This window comes from Sorex araneus, chromosome X (assembly GCF_027595985.1).
Source record: "Sorex araneus isolate mSorAra2 chromosome X, mSorAra2.pri, whole genome shotgun sequence".
Lineage (NCBI taxonomy): Eukaryota > Metazoa > Chordata > Mammalia > Eulipotyphla > Soricidae > Sorex > Sorex araneus.
The window spans coordinates 81845844-81869260 of record NC_073313.1 but is presented as its reverse complement, the minus strand read 5'-3'; the positions used below and the strand labels follow the sequence as shown (position 1 = coordinate 81869260).

At 43.5% G+C, this 23417-nt stretch overlaps 1 protein-coding gene across 1 annotated transcript in view; it reads right to left on the bottom strand.

Moving 5' to 3' along the window:
* Positions 1-23417, bottom strand: part of GPC3 (glypican 3) — a 458480-nt gene that overhangs the window by 210461 nt on the left and 224602 nt on the right. Inside the window, exon 3 of the mRNA XM_004606379.2 lies at positions 6864-7558. Within this exon, the coding sequence (XP_004606436.1) occupies positions 6864-7558 (695 nt within the window). The remainder of the gene's footprint in view (positions 1-6863; positions 7559-23417) is intronic.

Below are 23417 nucleotides of genomic sequence, written 5' to 3'. Positions count from 1 at the left end.
CATACTGAAAACAGGGGTTAGACCAGACAGGATAGCACTTATATGTGGTATTTAGAAAAATTGGATAAGAAAATGCAATAGTTTAAAGTGGGGGGATGCCTAGATTACCACTAGCCCCAGAGCACTGGAAGAAGCAAAGAGAGTGAAGGGGAAGGGGAGAGGAGATAGATGAGAAGAAATGGAGACAGGGCCCAAGGGACTGAGATACATCAATTGTGTTAAGGAATGACAGAGCTAAATATCCAAACCACAGAGTCAACAACACTGAAATGGCGGGACCCAAACTTCAATAACAAATTTAAAAGGAGGCTGTCAAAATAGCAGACTGGGACTGGGGCAGGGGTAGGAGAAGGAACCTGGAACAGTGGTGGAGCAGTACCAGACAGGACAATTGAAGGAACATTGTATGTTGAAAACCCAACCTTGTTATTAACTGTGCTTCAATAAAATAAAAATTTGAATAAAAGTATCCAATCTGTGTGGCTGGCGAGAGAGTATAGTGGGTAGGGGACCTTCTTTACACACAACCAACATGGGATCGATTCTGGAACCTCAAAGGGTTCCCAGAGCACTACAGGAGCCATCCCCGAGTGTAGAACCAGGAATGATCTCTGAGCACCACCAGCTGTGGCCCCAAAACCCCTCAAGAGAGTTTCTTAAAAAGAAATCTCTTGGAATGGAGAGATAGCACAGGAATGAAGGCTCTGTCCTTGCACTATAAGTATATCCCTGAGCACAGGCATGGCAGGGGGAGACGCCTAAGCACGGATCCCTGAGCACTTCTGGATGTGGCTATTGGTCAAATGGGCAGTAACAAACATTGCAACTCTAAGATATCTTCTTTGTTTTCCCTGGTACTGTACATACAAACTCTAGCAGTCATCTACTTGGGTGACTGGGTCTTCCATCACCTACACTAACAGTCACGATTCCCTGCTAAACTCCTCTGTGCCTTTAAGTGTTACGAAGACAGAAATGTGTGCCTTTTAGTATTTCCCTGGGATATGTTAGAACAAAGGTCTCCAAGGAAGAAGAATGAATTCAAAACCTGATTGTGCAGCTGGAAAAACAGGAGAGGATAATACAGGATATTAAATAATACAATACAAATAGATTTTGCTCGTGTTCGGGGAAGGATGGCTGTGGGGAACAGAGAGGAGAACTCTTCCAGCATGTAATAAAGAACAACATTTAAGAGCTTGAGCTCTGGACTTTGATCCAGCTCTGAATCCTAACTCGGCTACTTTCGGGCCAAAGATCCCTGAGGTCAAGGTGCAGACCAGGTCAAGGTTCATCTTCCTAGATACTGCCCATGTCTATTATAGGGCTTCTACAATGAGAGGCTGGAGAAACATACCCTGAAATGATTGCCAGGATGGCACACTATGATTGAGGACTGTGACCATGGAGAAAGAAAGGGATGAGATGCTAAGAGTAGATGATATTATAGGGAAAATATCCATGGGCACATATCACAAAGCAAAGAAATTTCTGGAAAGAAACAAAATACTGAGAAATTGGAATCATTGAACCAATCAAGAGAGCACATGACCATAAAGGTAAAACATGAGTGCAGGAACTGAAAAAATGGTAGTTGATCTGCCTGCCTTGAAAACAGCCAACCCTGGTTTGATCCCTCATACTACCTTGACATACTCTCACATGTATACTCTCTCACTCTCACATCTGCACACTTGCATCTGTGCATCTGAATGATACTAAGCTTAATATCCAGAAACAGTAATCTAATATAAGTTTACTCTGCCTTTGTAAAATCCTAAAGGAGCTTTTTTTATGTCCACATTTGCATATTGGGGTTTTTTTGAATTTATTTATTTTTAATTAGTGAATCACCGTGAGGGTACAGTTACAGATTTATACACTTTGTGCTTATGCTTCCCTCATACAAAGTTCGGGAACCCATCCCTTCACCAGTGCCCATTCTCTACCACCAGTAAACCCAGCATCCCTCCCACCCTCCCCAATCCCATCTCCCCCCACCTCACCCTGCCACTGTGGCAGGGCATTCCCTTCTGTTCTCTCTCCCTAATTAGCTGTTGTGGTTTGCAATAAAGGTGTTGAGTGGCCACTGTGCTCAGTCTCTAGCCCTCAGTTGCGGGCTAAAGGAGCTTTTATTTACTTTCTATTAATGGGGGTCGGGGGCAGATCCAGTGATGCCCAGGGCACTGCACTCAAGAATTATTCCTGGTGGTGCTTGGGTGGTGCTGGGGGACCATATGGGATGCCAGGGATTGAACCCAGGTGGTCACATGCAAGACCAGTGACCTACATACTGTACTATTTCTCCATAGGCCCTGAAAGGAGTTTTTAGTGTAAACTCTGGTAGGGTCTAATAGAAGAGAACTCAGAGAATAGAAAGAATGTTAGATAAGACGCTGACTTCTACTGACGAATTTTTCATGAATGACAGAACTTTCAGAAAGGCTCTCTAAATGTTCTTTCCGTGGAGTTTTTCTTGTTTGGTTTTGGTGGTGTGCGGGAATCAAACACAGGTGTCATGTGTGCATGTCATCCACTTTGCAACCAAGTCACATCTCCAACCCTTGAATTTTCTTTCTTCATCTGCAAATATATGGTGTCAGAGGAGCTAATCTCTCACAGCCCTCGCAACATTCAGTTTCATGTGCAATGTTCACTAGGGGCAAACTTATTCAGTTCCATGTGCTTCTTGAGTGACTGATTCAAGACTTATGAACTATGTCCTGGAGTCAGGAAGGTAACTCAGTGGTACTGCCCTTGCCTTATATTTTTGAGGTCCTGGGTTTGATTGGCACAGTCAATAAAATTTAAAAAGAGAGCAGGAGAAATAATACAGCAGATCGGGCACTTGCCTTGCACACAACCAACCTGAGTTCAATCCCCAGCCCTGCATACACTCCCCTCAAGCACTGACAGGAGCAATCACTGAGCACAGAGCCAGATGTCATCCCTGAGCACCCAGAGTACTGCTGGGTGTTGCCCTGCAAAAACTGAGAAAAAGAAATAGGACTTCGGTAAAATAGGATACTAAACACCTCGCAAAATGCCACGGATGCACAAAGCAGATGCTTAATGCCTATTTACTAAATAAACCTTCATGTCTAGACCACTTAATGCCTTGGCAGTTCCCTTTCCTCTTTTTGGGAGGGAGGTATGTGTAAAACTAGGGCAAAAAATTTTTGCAGGAACGGGGCTGGAGCAATAGCACAGTGGGTAGGGCGTTTGCCTTGCATGCGGCTGATCCGGGTTTGATTCCCAGCATCCCATATGGTCCCCTAAGCACTGCCAGGAGTAATTACTGAGTGCAGAAATAGGAGTAACCTGTGTGCATTTCCAGGTGTGAACCAAAAAGCAAAAAATATTGTTTGTGGGAACAATTACATACCTATCAAGTGAGCAATAGTAGATGCAGTCTTCACTGATTTTTAGTTAGCAGTGTCAGGGATCAAACCCAGGACCTCACACATGCAAAGCAAGTGTTTTAGTGCTGAGCTCCATGCCAGACATCACACACAATCCTCAAAGCATTCCTATGGCCTGTCTAGTTATTCCAATTCTTTTGTTCTGAGGCATCATGGTTGACAATACAATTAATGCCAATGTTTCCAGCTTCACCGCCCATCGAAGGAACAATATCCCTCTTGCACTATTCCCAAACCTCTCTCCACACTAGCAACCTCACTTTTCAGTTCTGGAAAGTTTGTTGCCATTGTCTGGTAACCTGAGGCTGGAAGGATAGTATAGTGCATTTGCCTTGAATGTGGTCAGTGGAGATAAATCCCTAGCATAGCCTGAGCACTGCCAGAAGTAATTTCTGGTTGCAAAGCCAGGAGTAATCCCTGAATTTGGGTATGTTCTCCACCCCACCCTAAAAACCACTGTCTGGTACCCTATTTTAAATGTTTATATTCTTAGTTTTCTTCGTACCGAAGAAGCCATTTACACCAAACACTTCAGCTTGATTGCCTGACCCAGGGTCGCCCTCCATCAATTTTGTGACCTATGAAGGCACCAACTTCTTATCTTCATTCCAAGAGGTAGTAATACACAAGTTCTCCAATTCTGGGAGCTAGACTTTTGTAGAAGGCCCCAGAGTTTAGCCTCCAACTACAAATCAGTACAGGGAATAAGTAACCACTGGAAAAAAACTATGATTAATAAGTAAAAAAAATTCTGTTACTTTTTTTGGACCAGGCACAGCTGTGTTTGAGGATTTATCATGGCTCAGAGCTCAAGGATCACTCATGGCTGAGTTTCAGGGATCATCTTGGGTGCCAGGGATGTAACCTGGGTCAGCCGCGTGCAAGGCAAGTGCCCTACCTGCTGTACTATCTCTCCAGCCCCTCAGGGATCATTCTGACTGATACTGCGAGAGCGGGATGTGGGATGGGTGGGAGAAGACGTTAAGTGGTGTTAGGAATTGAACCCAGGTTCTGTGTATGCAAGACAAGCAGCTTAATTGCTTATTATCTCTCTGGCCCTAACAAGATCATTTGTAACTGAGCGAACATCAGTGATCCTCGCTGCCCCCCTCCATTCCATGGTTGAAATATCAACTGTAGTTATTTCTTTGTTTTGAGGGCAAGGACTAGGTCTTATCAGGAGTGGGTAGAGATTATTTCGGGCTCTACGGGCCTAGATTACTCCTGGTGGTGCCGGGGAGATGCCATGTGGTGCCAGGTTTAAACGAGGTTGTGCTACATGCAGAGCAAGCGCCTGACTCCCTGTATTGTATCTCCAGCCCCAGACTATACGATCCTGATACCTCCTACGTAGCTGATAGTACTTGGAAACCAATCGCCACCCAAGTGGAATGTGCTGGAGGTTCCTGGCTCTCTATTCTGTTCTCCATGACCAAGCAAGTAGCTTTTGTGGTCCTGAGCAGAGGCACTCTGACTTTGCAGGTTATAATGCAACAGTGTCTCTTTGCCAGCCAACAGCCTGAGGTCTGACTCGCGCAGACCAGGTCTCGCCTCATGGCCAAGTCCATCAGGATGACACAGGTCTCATCAAGGCTGCCACAGCAACTGTTGGGACACGTGGCTACTTCGCTGGCCTCCCGTGGGTTTCCTTAGTGACTGCAGGCTGGGTCCCCCGGGTTTAAAGTCATTACTCCTAACATGATACGCATGATTAAATCCCCAGAGGGAAATCAAAATTAGAAACATTGGTGACAGGCTAACTAAAAGGAGGCCGGATCAATTTCTGAATCACGGTTCTTGCACTAATTAAACCTGGGCACCCTTGGGCAAGTTGACGCTTCACTGAGCTTCACTGTCCCCATTTAGCAAATGGAGATTTCAGTGCCTCCATTATGAAGTCCTCACACGGATTCCTATAACTGACTGTAATGGCAATCATAGCTAGTAGTGCCAGCAGACAACTATGTATCAGACATATGCTAAGTGCTTGGAGGAGGGTCATTTCCTGTTTTTAATCTCTTTTATAAATGAGAAATATGAGACTCATAAAGAAAACAATTTACCTAGGATCCACAGTCTGGAAGTAGGTGGAGTTAGAATAGTGGTGGGGTGGGAAGCTGGGTCCCTTCTAGCAGCATTCAAGTCTAATCCTGGCTCTGTACTCAGAGGAACCAAAATCACAGCCAGGAGTTGAACCCAGATTGGCTGTGTGCAAGGCAAGTGTCCTACCAACTGTACTATCTCTTTAGTCCTGGAGTTAGAATTAAATCATGATTTATGACTACATATTTTTAATGATTTGGGGGCCACATCTGGCTGTGCTCAGGACCTGTGCTCAGGGGTCACTCCTGGTAGGGTTTTAGAGATAATATGAGAGCTCAAAAGTAGAGTTTGGGTCAACTGCATCACCAGTCAAGGGCCTTAACTACTGTACTATATCTCTAGGCCCTGAGTTAGAATGAAAGCAGCATTTATGACTAGAAATTTTGGTTTCATTTTTCTTTTTTGAGGGGGGCTGGGCTTTTGCGTCATACCCAGTGATGTTCAGGGGTTAGTCCTGGCCCTTGGATTCAGGAATCACTTCTGTCAGTGTTTGAGTAAAGGGGACCATGTGGAATTCTGGGGATCAAACCTGGGTCAGCTGCATGGAAGGCAAATGCCCTCCATGCTCTGTCCCCAGTATAATTTTCTCTTGGGCCCATAACAGGTTGTGCTCAGGGCTGACTCCTGGGTCTGTGCTCAGAGATCAGTCCTGGCAAGGCTTGGGATGCTGGGGGGATAAAACACAGGTCAGCCATGAGCAAGTGAAGTGCCCTACTCATTACGCTATCTCTCTGGCCAGTCTTAATGCACTATCTACCCCTATGAGATTATTTAAAGAAGTTTTTTTTTTTTTGCTTTTTGGGTCACACCCAGCGATGCTCAGGGGTTACTCCTGGATTTGCACTCAGGAATTACTCCTGGCGGTGCTTGGGGGACCATATGGGATGCCGAGGATCGAACCGGGTCAGCCGAGTGCAAGGCAAACGCCCTACCCGCTGTGCTATCGCTCCAGCCCCTAAAGGAGTTAAGTTTAAGTTAAATGAAGGTAAAGTTAAATAAAATTAAAGATAAATAAAGTTAAATTAAAGGTCATTTATATCTCAACATTTTTCTGACCGTGGCCCTCTTTCAACCTTTATTTCCTTCAGGTATCCCCCTGACCTACCTGCTGGCTCCCTAGTTCCTGTCATGGTTCCCCATGTATGCAATTTTCACCTGTTATCTGCAAAAATTCTGAGGGGTCCACCGGGGACACCAAGGTTCTTGGTAGAGATGTAATGATTCAGATCCTCAATCATTCCTGCCAATCCTCTGATCTTTTCGTATTTCTCCCCATCAGCAACTACTACCAGCCAGGCTACCCCAACCACAACAGGAACCCATTTTTCTAGTACTCACGGTGGTGGTGAGTTTCCCTCCATTCTTCTGGACATACTGGATCGAATCGTGGATGGTCGAGAAGAGGCCAAGCAGCACATTCTCCATATCGTAGATTCGGTACATGCCATTCACCAATTCTTCAAGGGACAGAATGTATTCCCTCCAGTACTTGTCAATTTCCACCACGCCTGCCATGCAGCCTTGCATGACCACGTTGCAATAGCCGCCACAAGGCTTCACCATCATCAGTCCCTGGCAGTAGGAGCAATACCACATTCTGGTGAGCATCCGGCCACAGTCCTTACTGAATTTCAGGTGGTCAGTGGTGTTGATCACTTCAATGCCAAGATTCAGTGCCTGGAGGAAGATTCTAGTGACTTGCAATGACTTGGAAACCTGGGTCATAATGAGCTTGGGGAAGTTGCCAAAAACTTTCAGGTCCCGTCTGGCTCCTCGGAGGCACTCGTTAATGTCTAAGGCAGATTCAGGCAGGCCGGGGTTCATGAGCTGGGTGTAGATGACTGGAAAGAGGCTGTCAAACAACTCATTGACCATGTCATCCACATTGATGTCGGAACCCAGGATGTAGAGTGACACGTCGGTGAAAAACTCCCCCACGAATTCAAAAGCTTGCGGTGTCAGGCTCGGATAATTGTTCTTGAACATGGCATTGGTGTAGTTCTTGGCATGGCGCACAACGATTTCAAAGGCCTCTGAAAAAGAAGAGACAGAGACATGCCCGCACATTAACACATGGAAATTCAAGTGCCAACGATTTTGTGGTAATGATGAAAGTTCTGTTGTCTTCTGTAATGACATCATCATTCGGTTAGGCGCAGTTTTGACTCTTGCAATTTTTGTATGTGTGCCTGAAAATCAAGGTTACCTTCTGAACATGAAGTCTAAAACCTGAAGGGAATATGGATTCTTAAACATACAAATAACATTCAAATGAGGAAAGTCAGGATTCAGTTAACATTTTTACCTCTTATAAAAAAAATTAAGCCTGTTCAGTCCTGGAGGAGAGGAAAGTCCTTAGCCAAGGGATAAGAGCTATCACAAATGGAATCATTTGGGGTCGATTTTCTCCAGATAACTTTAAAGAGAACTCTCCAACAGACTGCCAGACAGGAAATGAAATTTATCCCCTAAATGGGTATCTGCATGGGAAAAAAGTTCCATGCAGCAATTCCTCCATCCCTCTCTGAGAGTCCGGCAAGGTACCGAGAGTATCCCGCCCACACAGCAGAGCCTGGCAACCTACAAGTGGCGTATTCGATATGCCAAAAATAGTGACAACAAGTCTCACAATGGAGACATTACTGATGCCTGATTGAGCAAATCGATGAGCAATGGGAAAACAGTGCTTACAGTGCACTCATCTACATATTTGGTGCTGAAAATAAAACCTCTGGTATTTGTATGCTGAACATCTGGAAGGATAACAGCGAAGCTTCCTTGGTAAGTTCAGTTGACACATGGCTTAAAAAACCTTCTCCACTATGCAGAGATGCCCTATGGAGAAATACATCTGTTGCTCCTACCCCTTAGCATAGCTCCAACTAATATCATTGGTCAGAAAGAAAAAGTCGCAATGCCACCTACTTTCTCCCAACTGAAACACTTCACACACAAATGACCCCAAAGAAGCCGAGTAGCCAATTTTCCTAAGGAAAGGCAAAAGCCATCAGAAACAATGAAATAGGCTTTTCAAGAAATAACACAGAATTAAAAAAAAAACCCTCAAACCACCAAGCTTTATGAGGACAGAAAATTAACTAAGCTCTTTCCAATGCTTACAAGAGTGCAAAGAGCCAGGATAGCTTTCCTCCAAAGGAGGCTCATTCATGAGCCTTGAAAACTCAAATTATTACCACTTTCAGACTACTAGGGAGATCAGACTCCAACAGATACTTGGGATCACTTAGTCCAGCATCTTAGTCATCTGGAGCAGAAGTCAGTTCGAATCTGTGTTGTCACAATCTGTCCCAGATCCCTCGCAAGGTAGAACATCCTCACTAGATTCTTCCCTTGAGCTTATGACATCGCCAGCAATGGTGAACAGATGGCAGTGCAATTCTACTGGGTTTCCAAGCCCACTTGAGAAACCTAATCTTCATGTTTATCAACTGCTACAGGTCCATTTGTTTTGCTTTGTTTGCTTTCGAATATTAAGCAATTCCAATGAAATATCTCGATCTTGTAACCATCTCCTTCTAATGACCAGATGGTACTCTCTACTCTGTCACTGAATTGTAAGGTTGAATGAGTCTAAGACAATTGTGAAGCCAATTTCAAAGGAATAGGAAATTCTCCAAAAACATCAGAAATATTGGTAAAGAACCCCCATGTTCCCCAATCCATTCATGTTCATCTCGGCTAGTGACCATTTAATATTCCTAAGCTGTGTTCTAAGACCTATAAATACAGCGGGTCTGGTTAAGTGAAAACAAAAGATACACCATCCATGTCTTTAAAATCCTCTAGTTGGGCATATACAAAACATTTCTAAGTGATTTATGACATCTACATTTTACAATGATCACCTGTGGTTGTTCTACATTTAGCAATTTAAAGATGATGAGACTAAAGCTGAGCAGAGTTTAGGTACTTTCCCAAGGTCACAAAATAGCAAAGTTGAGCTGGAGCGACAGCACAGAGGGTAGGGTATTTGCCTTGCATGCGGCCGACCCGGGTTCGATTCCCACCATCCCATATGGTCCCCCGAGCACCACCAGGAATAATTCCTGAGTGCAAAGCCAGGAGGTAACCCATGTGCATTGCCAGGTACAACCCAAAAAGCAAAAAAAAAGGCAAAGTAGTCAACTCAAACTAGTGTCTCCCAACAACTTTCACACCCTATCTTTCATTAACCCAGGATACGCATTCTCAAAATATATGTGTAGAATATAAAGTTCTTTTGAACAGTCATGGTGTTCTCATTGACATTTCCTCTCCCAATAGAAATGGACTAGATGAAACCAGGGCTCAAAGATGAAGAAGGTTAGCTATACTTTCAACTTGGTTATCGGGAGCATGAATTAAAGACTTACAGGACTACTACTACTTCATTAATCTCCATCATTTATCTTCTAAAATGAATGCTCTGCAAGGGAAATGTCACCTTTAATATGGTGCATTTGCTCTCCAATGTGAAGATCCAGGACAATAAAATTTCAAAGACTAGACAGCCCTAGCCTTGTTTGAGGTGGAGCAACAGAAAAAGGAAATTACAAAAGATGTGGAATTCTTCTACAGAAAGAGTAACAACAATGGGGATTATGGGTTCCTGGCTTAACTGCCAGATCCAGGTGCTCCCTGGTCCCACTTTTACTTCTCAGAATCCACTTAGGACCTCTCTGGGATTGCCCCAAACCTAGAGTTCTAACAGAACTGGGTATCTTTTTTTCTACATCAGAAAGCAATAGATTCAATCAGAACCAATGCACAATGCTCAGGCAAAGACTCCTTGAGGTGCGAGAGGAACAGGTGAAAAGAAAAAAAAAACGGTTTTTTTTCTTAGAAACTTGAGGTTTCATGAAATGAAACCAAGAACTACAATAATTGCAAGGTAGTTAAGTTCACTGATTTCTTTTGGTAGAATAATAATGTCCACTTCAGTATGGGAAGGTGTCCCCATCGTTTTCCTAGGAAAAAGTCCAGCATTGGGTTCAGGAAAAACTGGAACAATGGAAAATCCAATTATGAAAACATTGGCAGTGAACTGTGAATTTTCTCATTTTTTCAATATACAGGAAGAGAAGGTCTAAATAAATAGATGTATTAAACTGAATTCTTCCACATACCAGAGAGCAAGGTTTCAAGATGAGTAGATGCCACCGTGGCAACCTGGCCATCGTTGTTTGGGTAATGCAATGGTATTAAAATATCGTCCATAAATGACAGTGCTCAAAAATAACAGCACAACCATCCAGGTGTGATATGGGCCATAGGATATGTGAACTGTCCAATGGGTACATGACTGTCACTGTCATCCCATTGCTCATAGATCTGCTCGACCAGGCACCACTAACGTCTCCATCGTGAGACTTGTTACTGTTTTGGGCATATCGAATACGCCACAGGGAGCTTGTCAGGTTTGTATTACACAGAATAGCCATGGTTTGAATCAGACAGTACAGTGGTTACTTGTACTATCTGGAAGACCCTTGCATCTGTTGAAAGGTAGGAAGGAAAAGGCAGATACTACCAGATTAGACATTAAAAAGAGGACTGCCACAGGTCCTCTACCAGGAGCATATCTTAAACATAGTAACAAACTAAAGGAATTGAAAACATGCACCAGGCTAAACTCAACTAAGCAAACAACAGTGTGCCTATATCTCAGACTAAGCTGGAAACTGTCAAGGATAAAGAAAATGTCCCAGATAAAGAGCAGCATTACACAATGATTATGGACTCAGACTCACCCAGAAAACCCACTCCTTAACATGAATGCCCGTAACAACAGAACATCAAAATATTTGAGGCAGAAAGCGAGAACTTCAAGGAGAAACAGACAAATGCACAATTACAGTTGGAGACATCAACACTCTTCTATCAATAAATGACAAATCCATCAGGCAGAAAATAAGGAAAGGTCTTTTTGAATCGCATAGCACCATCAATCAACTAGATCTAATTGACATTTATAGGCTACTTGATTCACCAGCAGCAAAATATACCGCCTTCTGAAATTCACAGGGAATATTCACCCAGGAGACCATCTTCTGGGCCTAAATTTGAAAAGCATATACATCAAAGAGTGTTCTTATACCAGAGTGGATTTAAATTACCGACTAATAACAGAAAAATCACCCATAAGCAAAATCACTCATAAACTCACCTCTGGAAAACATACAGGCTTTCCTCCTAAGAAAAGGAGCAAGACAACTCTCCTGTATGCATTTCCGTTCAATGTTTTTCAGAAGATTCTAGTTACACCATAACAGAAAGAATTAAAAGGTAAACAAAAAGGGAAGACACAAAATGGTCATCATTCACAACTTAAGGTGAGAATGTGGAAGATATCAGGGGTTTAGAAATGACAAAGACAGTAATGTAGACTCTACAGCATCTTGGTGGTTGTGGTAATGTAGAGCAACTATGTTCGACATAACCACAAACATTAACACCACAATTGTAGTTGTTAAAACTGGAAGAATAATATGGGGCTGGAGCAATTGCACAGCGGGTAGGGCGTTTGCCTTGCACGAAGCCGACCTGGATTCGATTCCCAGCATCCCATATGGTCCCCCGAGCACCGCCAGGAAAAATTCCTAAGTGGAAAGCCAGGAGGAACCCCTGTGCATCACCGGGTGTGACCCAAAAGGCAAAAAAAAATCCCTATAAGAATAATATAATGAAGAAAAAAAATACACACGTTTCTATGCAGAAAAGATTTTCTGTTGTACTAATAAGCTATAACAGAAAAACTGAAGGGTTCAAAGATTAATATACAAGAACACAAGAATCTACAAGGGAATCTCATAGTCAAATAATGAGATACCAGAACACAATTATTCGTATGGCTAAAATTCATGATACTGAGAATTGCAAATGCTGGCACGTAGACACTGGAAGACAGTCTGGCAGTTGCTAACAAAACTAATCATACAGCAAGCCATTCAACAATTGTCCTTCAAGACATTTATCAAACTTCATGGAAAATACATTTCTACACAAAAATTTGCACAGGCATCTTTTAGAGTAGCTCTGCAAGAGAGGGACAAAGAGGTAAAGAGGTAAAGAAGAGCTTTTGAGGATGGTCTAACAATTCTGTACGCTAGACCAGATGAGAACACAAAATATTGTGTGTTGGTGACAACCCATGGAACGGTGAAAGAGACAGAGTGAATCTTAATGTGAACTTTGGAGTTCATTTAACAATAATGTATCAGGAGCCAGAGAGAGAACTCAAAGGGCTGGAGTGCATCCTAGAGACCTGGGTTTCATCCTCAATACCACTTGGTCCTCTGGGCACTGCTGGGAGTGAGCCCTGAGAACAGATTGGGGCACCAAACAAAAAATGTTTCAGTATTGGCTCAGTTCTCCTAACAACTTTACATAATGAATACTAATAATCTCAGTAATAGAGAAGACAAAGTGCGGGAGGAAAGCAGCAGAGATAAACTGTGCTTACCATCAGCTTGATTTTGTTTACATCGACACCTACAATATAGAGTGAAGTATACTTTTCCTATGAGAAAAGCTGACATTTGCCCTCAATGACTAGCAAAGTGCTAACCGGTTTCATCTCCACTCCATCCCCTCAATCTGCTCTGGCACTTCTTTCAGGAGTTAAGGAATTTTAGCATACAACAGATGCCATATGGACTCAATGCAATTTTAATTAGAAAAAACACCGGGGAAAGTTAATGGGCCAAAACACCCAAATGGGTAAGACATTTTATTGTTATTTTTGAATACTGAACAATTATTTTTTTTTGTTTTGGGGTCACACCAAGTGATGCTCAGGGGTTGTTTCTAGCTCTGTGCTTAGGAATCACTCTTGATAGGGCTTGAAGGACCACACGGGATGCTGGGGATCAAACACGGGTTGGCTATCTGCAGGGCAAACACTACCCGCTATACTTTTGCTCTGGCCCCTGAATGATTTTTTTTAAATCAGCCACATAAAGACAACAGGTCGGAATAGCAAAGCCCCAATATTTTTTAGAAAAGTTTATAGACTTTCTTCTGGGGCTGTAGTGATAGTACAGCAGATGCTAAACTGGACTCTTTTTTTCTATCCTTTTCTGGACACATATAATCTGCCTATTTATTTTCTGAGAATTAAGCTATTTTGGCCAGAGGACTCCCCTGTCCTTGGTTTCTGTTATAGGGACAATCTCCCACATCAGCCTACCCAGTTCGATCTCAGCACTCCATGGGTTTTCCCGGTCTCAGATCACAGCCTTGATTGGGGCCTGAGTGATAGTTCAGCGAGTACGGCCTTTGCCTTGAATACAGCTGACCAGGGTTCGATCCCCGGTACCCCATATAGTTTCCCGAGCACTACCAGGAGTAATTCCTGAGAGCAGAGCCAAGAGGAACCCTTAAGTTTTGCTGGATGTGGCCCCAAAACAAGATCAACAAAAGATCACAGCCAGACGTGGCTTCTCCACATATACAAGAAAGGGGGAAAAAGCCCTAGAATACATGTTTTCTTCCCTTTCAGCCTGAAAAGGCGATTCATAAGCCCCCGTCCATAGAGGGGGATAGAATTCACACAGGTGGGAACATTTCCTTTGTGCATCTGTGTTCAAATAGTTGTTCATAAATGGCCAAACTCTTTTCAGGGACTCAGCAATGCAACCCTTTCCCAGCACATACCTAGGTTGAAACTGCATCCATGCTCCTTCTAATTCTGTTTTAGTTTTGCCTTCTTTGGTATCTTAAGAGATTTTGTTTTCAAATGCATGTAGCAACTATAAAATGAAGTGGACCCTAAGCAGACTGACTTTATCACAGCTCCCAGCATGTCATTTTCCTGCCCACCGGATTCAGGAACAAGTCTTTCTGAGTCTTTGCTTCATTCTTTTCTGTCTCTTGGATGAGCCAATATTGCCTGACTGCAAATGATTCTGATTTATCTAAGGTACCCAGGGCTTTAAAAAATGACATCTATCGAAAGAGGCATCGGAGTCACATTAGGGGCTCCTCTTTACAAAAGAATGCCACACAGTATCCAAGGAACTACATTTCCCTAGTTCTTCCCTATTTGACTACCATCTCTGGTCAAATGAGAACAAAACCAATCAAAGAAGTCTTTGGATATAAGACAGGATATAAATTACTCTGAAGAATCAAAAGAAGAATGACACACATTTAACCAGCCCAAGAAAATATCTGAGATATACATGTCCAGTTGCTGTCTTTAGAATGTATAAAATTTTCTCTGTATATGATCATATTCCACGAACTAAGGCTTAAGAGTTTCATTTCTAAACCACCTATTATTATAAACCATAGCTTAGGGAAATAAAAATATATACTTTGGAAGACATATCGAGTGCAAGCTTCTGCTCCATAAAGAATGACTTCATTTAAAGGTTTCAATGGAAACAATTCTGGAAGTGACTTTCTCAAAGAAAAACCTGTAACTTGTTTCAATCTATCTTTATAAACAGAAAAGAAAGAACACAATGTAGAGGATCTTTTGTGCTGTTATTGGGACAATTATCATGTTCATCTGATGCAGAATGTCTTTTCTTCTTCCCTCCTAAACCATTAAAGACGCTAAATGAGGATCTTAAGAAAGGTCAATTGTCAGCAGTTTATGCAACGAGTGTTATTGGGGGAAAATTGTGTCTATAACCTGTTATTAAGAATTTCCATAGCATTTTGTATTTCAGCAAGTGCTTCACAGCCAAAGTTTCAGTGATTACTAAAGCAACTGCTTCATCGTCCTCATGATTTCTCGAAAATCCATGCTCATCCCTCATCTCTTCCCTCCCTCTCTCACTAAGAAGAAATACCAGATCTGAGTTAACACTTAGAAATGCTGCGTTTCAAGGCCTTATTCATTCCACAAGCACTCCCTGAGCACTCTTTATGACAATTTCTTTCATGTTTTGTAGAGGAAGAGAGACCTGAGTTGAGTACTCTCTATGCTCTTGTAAAAGACAAGGTAGATCTGAGATAAGAGAATAGCAAGCCCCAAAGGGGGGGGGGGTGGTGTGTGTGTGTGTGTGTGTGTGTGTGTGTGTGTGTGTGTGTGCGCGCGCGCACGCGCGCGCGCGTGCGCATGTGTAAGTAAGAGGCACAATTTGGGACACATCCAGAGATGATCAGGAGCTATTCCCAGTCCTGTGCTCAGGAGTCACCCCTGGTGATACTTGAAGGAACATATGTGATGCCAGGGATTTGAACCAGGGTTGAGACAACCATAACCAGTTGCACGGCAAATGCCTTACCCTCTGTACTCTCTCTCCAGCCCCAATCCAAGACTGGATTATTATTTCTCTTCCTGGCTTTCAAGTCCCTGAAGACTTGTGTGAGACCTAATTTAATTTTTATTCTTGGATCACACCCAGTGGTACTCAAGGTTTACTACAGCCTCTGTGCTCAGGGACCATTCCTAGTAGGGTTGGGGCAGGGGCCAATGCAGTGCTGAGGATCAAACCTGGGTTGGCTGCATGCAAGACAAGTGACCTTCTGTACTATCTCTCTGGCCTCTGGGACCTAAATTATTGCAGGCTCCTGCTATTATGTGAAGTCAGTATTAATCACTATTAGAAAACTAATACTTACAGTCCACTCTTAAGGTATTTAGCTGTCATCTTCAATTGGCTACAGTTGCATAAAAGCAGACTTCCTTGTGCTACTGACTGAGTGAACACTATTGTATGTGAATAAAACATGCAAAAAAACAAGGTTGTTGAGCCCCAGAGGCCTCAACTACCCAGGTGTGAAAAGATACTAGCTGGCCTATTTTCCTAGAAAAAATACAAAATATCTTATAGACAGGAAAGCACATTTTGGTCCATGAATCTGTTTTAGCTTCATGAATATGTAGTTTTCAATACCAGGGGGTGGTATTGAAAACTAAGGGGATGCAATGATAGTACAATGGGCAGGGTGCTTTGCCTTGTGTGCCTAATCTGGGTTGAATCCCCACACTTTCCCGACCCCATCAGGAGTGATCCCTGAGCATAGAGCCAGGAGAAAGCCCTGATCACTGCTGGGTGGGGCACCAGAAGAAACAAACCCAAATAACATACCCAAATAGACAGTACAGGGATTAAGGCATTTGCCTTGCATGCAGCAGACCCAAATTCGAAAACAAATAACATAGTGTGGCAATCGGATAGCCCTAATTGGTGTTTCACGTCACTTCACAGCTGACAATGTGATGCTCTTATTATTCTCCTTCACTACCACTGCAAATGAGTGTGGGTGTGTGCGCACACATGCACACACTCCAGGATGTGTGTGTGTGTGAACAGTACTTGCAAGAAGTATGATCATGCTAATTTCAAACAGGATGTTACCAACATTAAGACTGGCTCCAAGTCATACAACTATGGGATAACTACAGCAGTTACATAATTCAGGACTCCCACAAGCAGGCCTGATAAATAATACAGTGGGTAGGGCATTTACCTTGCATGTGGCTGACCAAGGTTCAGTGCCCAGCACCCTATATGGTTCCCCGAGTTCCCCTAAGAGTAATCCCTGAGCACAGAGCCAGGAATACCCCTGAGCACCACCAAGTATGGAAAAATAAAATAAATAAAATACAGGACACTTGAGGGTTAGGAGAGAGTATAATAGTTAGGGTGTGTATCTACCATGCAGCTAACCTGATTCAAATAGCACCACATATTCCCCAAAGCTTTCCCAGGTACAGTTCTGCAGACCCCAGACTCAGGGGTCTGAGCAACATCATATCCTTGTGTCGTTGCACTGAACCACGAGTCTGGCTAGCTGAAAACTGGTGTAGACCTCTGAACCCTTAGAGCACTACTTGGGAAGACCCTCTACCCCATATAACCCCACAGGACTCCATTATATTTGCAGGGAATATACCATATAACACTCTTACAGATTATTTGCGAAGTGAAGCTGGGCTTGGGGGGCCACACCTGCTGGTGCTCAGGATCTATTCTTTCCTTTGTGCTCAGGAGTCACCCGTGATGATGCTTATGTGATCATGACAGTCCTGGTTTCGAATTTGGGTCTGCTGCATGCAAGGCAAATGCCTTAACCCCTGTACTATCTATTTGGTTCCAAGACTAGCTTTGGGTACAATAAACACTAGAACCTAGACACTAGAACATTGGGGGAATTTACCATCCTCCAGCCAGCGATCCAAGTGCTTGTGAAAATGAAGGCATGTATTCCAAGAATCATCTTATTAAGTGTCTACTACTCTACCCATTTTACAGATAAACAAATGGAGGCACGGAATAAATATCATGTCTAAAGTGGCCAGGAATTGAAAGAGTCAAAATTTGAATTCAGCCTGACTGTGAAGTTTTACCCACTAAACAAAGATCCTTTGTCATACAGGCAGCTTTTCTTTTGGTTTTCTTTTGTCCTCTTTCTTTTTTTTTTGTTTTTGGGTCACACCTGGCAATGCATAAGGGTTACTCCTGGCTTTGCACTTAGGAATTACTCCTGGCTGTGCTCAGAGGACCATATGGAATGCTGGGAATCGAACCTGGGTCAGCCACATGCAAGGCAAACGCCTTACCCGCTGTGCTATCGCTCCAGCCCCTTCTCCTCTTTCTTTAAATTTACTTATTATTGAATCGCTGAGAAATACAGTTACAAAGCTGTACATGGTCAGGTTTCAGTCATACAGTGTTTCAACACCCAATCCCCCACCAGTGTACATTTCTCACCACCAATGTCCTCAGTTTTCCTCCTGCCACCCTCGTCGCAGCCTGTCTCTATGACAGACACTTTCCTTCATTCTTTGTCTCTCTCTCATTATGCATTAAGGTCTCCAATACAGATTCTGAGAGGTCATCATGTTTGTTCCTTTACCTACTATCAGCACAGAGTTCCTATCCAGAGTGATCATCTCAAAGTGTCTTTGTCATAGTGGTCTCTTCTCTATCCTGTCTGCCTTCTTCCCCAGCACTTGACGCATGCTTCCAACTGTGGACATTTTGCTTACATGTAAATCTTTAAAAATAAGCTCAGTCTTCCAGATGTTTGGCTGCGTTGGTTTTCAGGGGCTGGGAGCGCACACCCTGTGGTGCTGCAGGGCTATTCCTGGTTGTGTGCTCAGGAGACCATATGCATGGCTGGAAATGTGACCCAGGGTCAGCAGAACACAAGGCCAGAGTCTCAACCCCTGGGGGCCTCACAGGCCACACTGGGTCTTCCTGAACATTTCAGAAGTATAACTGAAGAACTTGGGTGAAACGTGAAGAACGAAGCGAAAGTTGAAATGATTTTACCAAGAATAATAATTCCCAAGAAGTGGGGCTGAAGCGACAGCACAGCGGGTAGGGCGTTTGCCTTGCACGCAGCCGATCTGGGTTCGATTCCCAGCATCCTATATGGTCCCCTGAGCAATGCTAGGAGTAATTCCAGTGTGCAGAGCCAGGAATAAGCCCTGTTCATTGCCAGGTGTGACCCAAAAAGCAAACTAATTAATTAAAAACATAAAAAAAATAATTCCCAAGAAGTACATTACCATCATACCTGAGAGCCAGCGTGAAATGGAAATAAGACACTCTGCAAAAATGTTCAGTAGTGTGCATTTCCTAGGGATTATTGACATGAGTAGCAAACCTCAGAGAGCTCAGCTCAAATGATAAAAAAATGGAGTATTTAATGAAAAAGCTGACCTTTCCCAAAAAGCCAGGCCTGCCCTTGAGCCACTGTTCCTTCCAAGGGTCAGCATCCTGGCAATGCAGGGGGAGTCCAGCAGGGGGCGCTAACGTGACGCACAGAGAAGGTGCAGATAGGCAGGGCTCAAAGAGACTGGTTTGAACTCAGGGGCAGAAAATGGATGAGGTGCAAGTTGATGCCATAGTGGCAGGGTGGGGTGGGGGGAGACGGGACTGGGAAGGGGGGGTGGGATGTTGGGTTTACTGGTGGTGGAGAATGGGCTCTGGTGAAGGGATGGGTTATCAAACTCTGTAAGGGAGAAACATGAGCACAAAAATGTATAAATCTGTAACTGTACCCTCACGTTGACTCACTAATTAAAAATAAACTATAAAAAAAAAAAATGAGAAACCACGTTTTAAAAAAATTTACTTAAAGTTCTCTGTTTCATATTTAGGGAGTCCCAGACTCTACAAAATCTGATTGCCTTTAAGAACTGTCCTTAAATTTTTAATTAAATAAAAGAATGTTTTGTAAGAAAAAAAAAAAAAAAGAAAATGGATGAGGTGCAATTACTGGGAAGACACATTGACCATGGCAACTTTGCCTTAGGGGACGAAATAAACAGGGCAGCGGCCAGCCCCACTCTGGGACTTTTCCCTGAACTCACCTAACGGTAGGAATGTTTAATCCTTAGCACACAATTCTTAGAGAGTCTGAACACATTATAAACTTGATTTCCGCCCCCCGCCCCCCCCCCACACACACACCTCTTCCCGAATTAGAACTGAGTCCACAAATGTAACACAGGTGTAAAGGTGCTTGCCTTGAACATGGCCAAGGTACCATCCCCGGCACATCTGGCCCCCTGAGCATCTTCAGGGGTCACTTTTCAGCACAGAGCCAGGAAGAACTCCTGAGCCCTGCTGAGTTTGCCCCTTTCTCCAAAAAAAAAAAAAAGAGAAGAGCCAATCCTAGAATCATAATCAGGAAGAAGGCAGGCCGTGAGCCAAGAGAGAAGCAACCACAGGCCCAAATACATAATGCTCCATGGTATTCTCAACTGTGTCTTGTCTGAGTGCTCTGAGCTACCACCCTCCAAATAAGATCTGAAACAGAAACAGGAAGCAAGTCACCCACGGTCCCCTGGGTAACTTGCAGTCTTGGGGACCCCATTGACATTGGGTGTCGCTTGGTGCCAGGCTTCAAACAAACGGCAAATCTTTCTTGGCAGAAAACCCAAACCTAAATTGGAGATTCTCTCTCTCACTCTCTGGAAACCTCCCAGTAGTCCTTACCACCATCCCCTGGTGGTCCCCAATCACAGGAAAACTGAGCCCAGGATCATCATGAGAAAAGAATGCTTACTTTGTTTCCTTCCAGAAGTCTGGCTTCTGTGATTCACAATGTGTTCCCTACTCTTTGGGGGGGTGGGGGTGGGAATACTGTGATTTATTTTTTAATCAAGTTTTTGATTAAAAACTGTGATTTACAAAGTTGACTGTTGAGATTTAGGAATATCCTATTTCAACACCAATCCCTCTGCCAGTGTCATCTTCCCTTCACCAGTGTTCTATATTCCCTCCCACCCCAATCCCACCCCATTCCGCCTGTCAATTTGACAGTCCTGTTACAAACTTTCGGTGCTTGCAGCTTAAATCTCATGTTTTCAGTGTTGAGTGTGTGTTTTGGATACAGGGCTCTACACTCTCCCACATCAACAGTATAACTGAAGCCCTGATGCCTGTTCACACATTACTTCCCATTCTCGTCTTCCCCCTCGATTTCTTTCCTTCTCTGTCCTTCTCTCCAAACACTGAGGTCAAGGGTAATCTAGGCATCCCCCTATCAATACAATTCATTTCCTCATTCAGTATTCTATATACCACAGATAAGTGAGATCATCCTGGAAACACTGTGATTTAGGAATACAGTTCATAATGGCATTCCATGCATACAATATTCCAACACCACCCCCTCCACCATGAACTCAGGGACCCCCTGCACACTTGGCAAGCTAAATTGTATAACCTACTTTTTGAATTCTATTGCCTTTAGCTATTTGTTATTCCTTTATGATGTTTCCTTAGAAATGGACCCCACTGCTCTCACCCCCTCCAAATTCAATAGGATTTTTCAATCAGAGATTGAAATTCAATCAGAGACTGAATTTTCTGGATGGAAAATGGTTCCATCCAGAATGAAGGATAAGGGAACAAGAGGAACTCCCCGAGTTCAATCCCTGTGAAGAGATTTGTAGGGAAGGAAATTCTGCTGTTGGCCAGACCAGCTCATTTTATGTCTGCTTCTAGGACAGTGACATTTTCTGCCCTCTAAGAAAATGGTGCCAATATCACCAACAGCCCTGGGTGCTATTTTAAAAATCATGCTTGGGGGTATGATTGGTAACAGTGGTATTTGGCCAAAAGGGACCAGAATGCAGCACCCAAAAAAGTGTTTTCAAAATGGCCTATTTCTGGGAGCTAGCCATAAGCCTGGAAAGCAGCAGCTTTCTAGATAGGGCATTTTCAGGAAAATGATGAAGATGCAAGTTACAGTTGCTTTCCTTTAAGAGGCCTCCAGATTCAGTTGTTCTAGCATTTTCCTAATATATAAGAAAAAGGGAGATCATGAAATATTTAGGTCTGTGTCTGGCACCTGGTAATCCCTCAGTAAAAGTTACTGCTGTAATATCCACATTAAATAATAATCTGTTTATAAAGATATAATTTATCACTATGCCATTGTTGGATAATCAGATCTTATATTGAGTTGATACTGATTTCATATTTCTTTCTGTTTGCTTTGGGGGGCCACACTGAGTGATACTCAGGGCTTACTTCTGGCTCTGCAGTCAAGAATCTCTTCTCAGGGATAGGAGGACCATGTGGGAGGCTGGGAATCAAATTTGGGTCAGCCACATGCAAGGCAAGTGTGCTAGCCACTCTACTATCAACAATGATCCCCTCATTATCTTCTTTCATGATCACAAAGCTCCCAGTAATATTGAAATTCGCAGCTGGTGGCCAGAGAGATAGTACAACAGGTAAGACAGTTGTCTTGAAAGTATTCAACCCTCTGACACCCAAGGACAGTAGAAACAAAGGCCAGGAGGATTTCCCCATAGCTGGAAGACTACTTCATGAGCAGAGGGGAGAAGGCAGATGGAATAGAGAAGGGATCACTAAGAAAATGATGGCTGGAGGAACCAGTTGGGATGGGAGATGAATGCGGACAGTAGATAAAGGACCAAACATGATTATCTCTCAGTGTCTGTGTTGTAAGCTATAATGCCCAAAAGTAGAGAGAGAGTATGGGGAATACTGTCTGCCATGGAGGCAGGGGGAGGGTGGGAAAGGGGGGTATACCGGGGATATTGGTGGTGGGGAATGTGCACTGGTGGAGGGATGGGTGTTTGATCATTGTGTGACTGTAACCCAAACATGGAAGCTTGTAACTATCTCAAGGTGATTCAATAAAATTTTAAAAAAAGAAATAAAGCAATAAACCCCAGTTCAATCCCTGGCACTGCATAGGGTCCCTGGAGCATTACCAGGAGTGACTCCTGAGTACAAAGATAGAAATAATCACTAATCATAGCTTGTTGTGTCTGAACAACCACCCTGCCTCCAAATTTTCGGCTTACAGACAGAAATGGAGGATTTGAAAGGCACAACAGGTCACCCCAGGGCATAGAGGTGAGCAGTAGTAAAGATGAGATGTGAACTGATCCGGTCTGTTTTGGAGACCTCGCTGCTAGCCAGTTTGTCTCTGTGTGCCTAGTCCAGAGCCAATCCAGTACTCTTCTATGCACAGCAGGCCCAAGCATTCCTTTTATTTTTTGCTCCATAACTTAGTCCCTTTCATCTGCTTTACTTACCACCACTCCCAAACTGGCACATTCTTTCCGATGTTTTAACACTGTTAATTAGGCTTGTCTCTTCCCTTTTTTAAGAGGACATAGCTGGGTCATATCCAGTACTATCCAGAGGCTACTCCTGGCTGTGTTCAGGAGTGACTACTGGCAGTTCTGGGGAATCAATATGCAGTCCTGGAGGAATGGGACCCGGGTGAGCCACAAGCAAGGCAAGCATCTCACCTCTGTAGTCCCTCTCCCGCCCATCTTCTCCTCTTTGTCGCCTTCTTAAGTCCTTAAATTGGCCTGCCTGTCTCAGTTTCTCTCTTTGAAATTTGGAAAAAAAACTCAACGGCAAGGCAGTCAAAAGAGAATGACTCATATTTCTGCCAAGTGTTGCCGTCAATAGTTAGCTCTGGGTAATT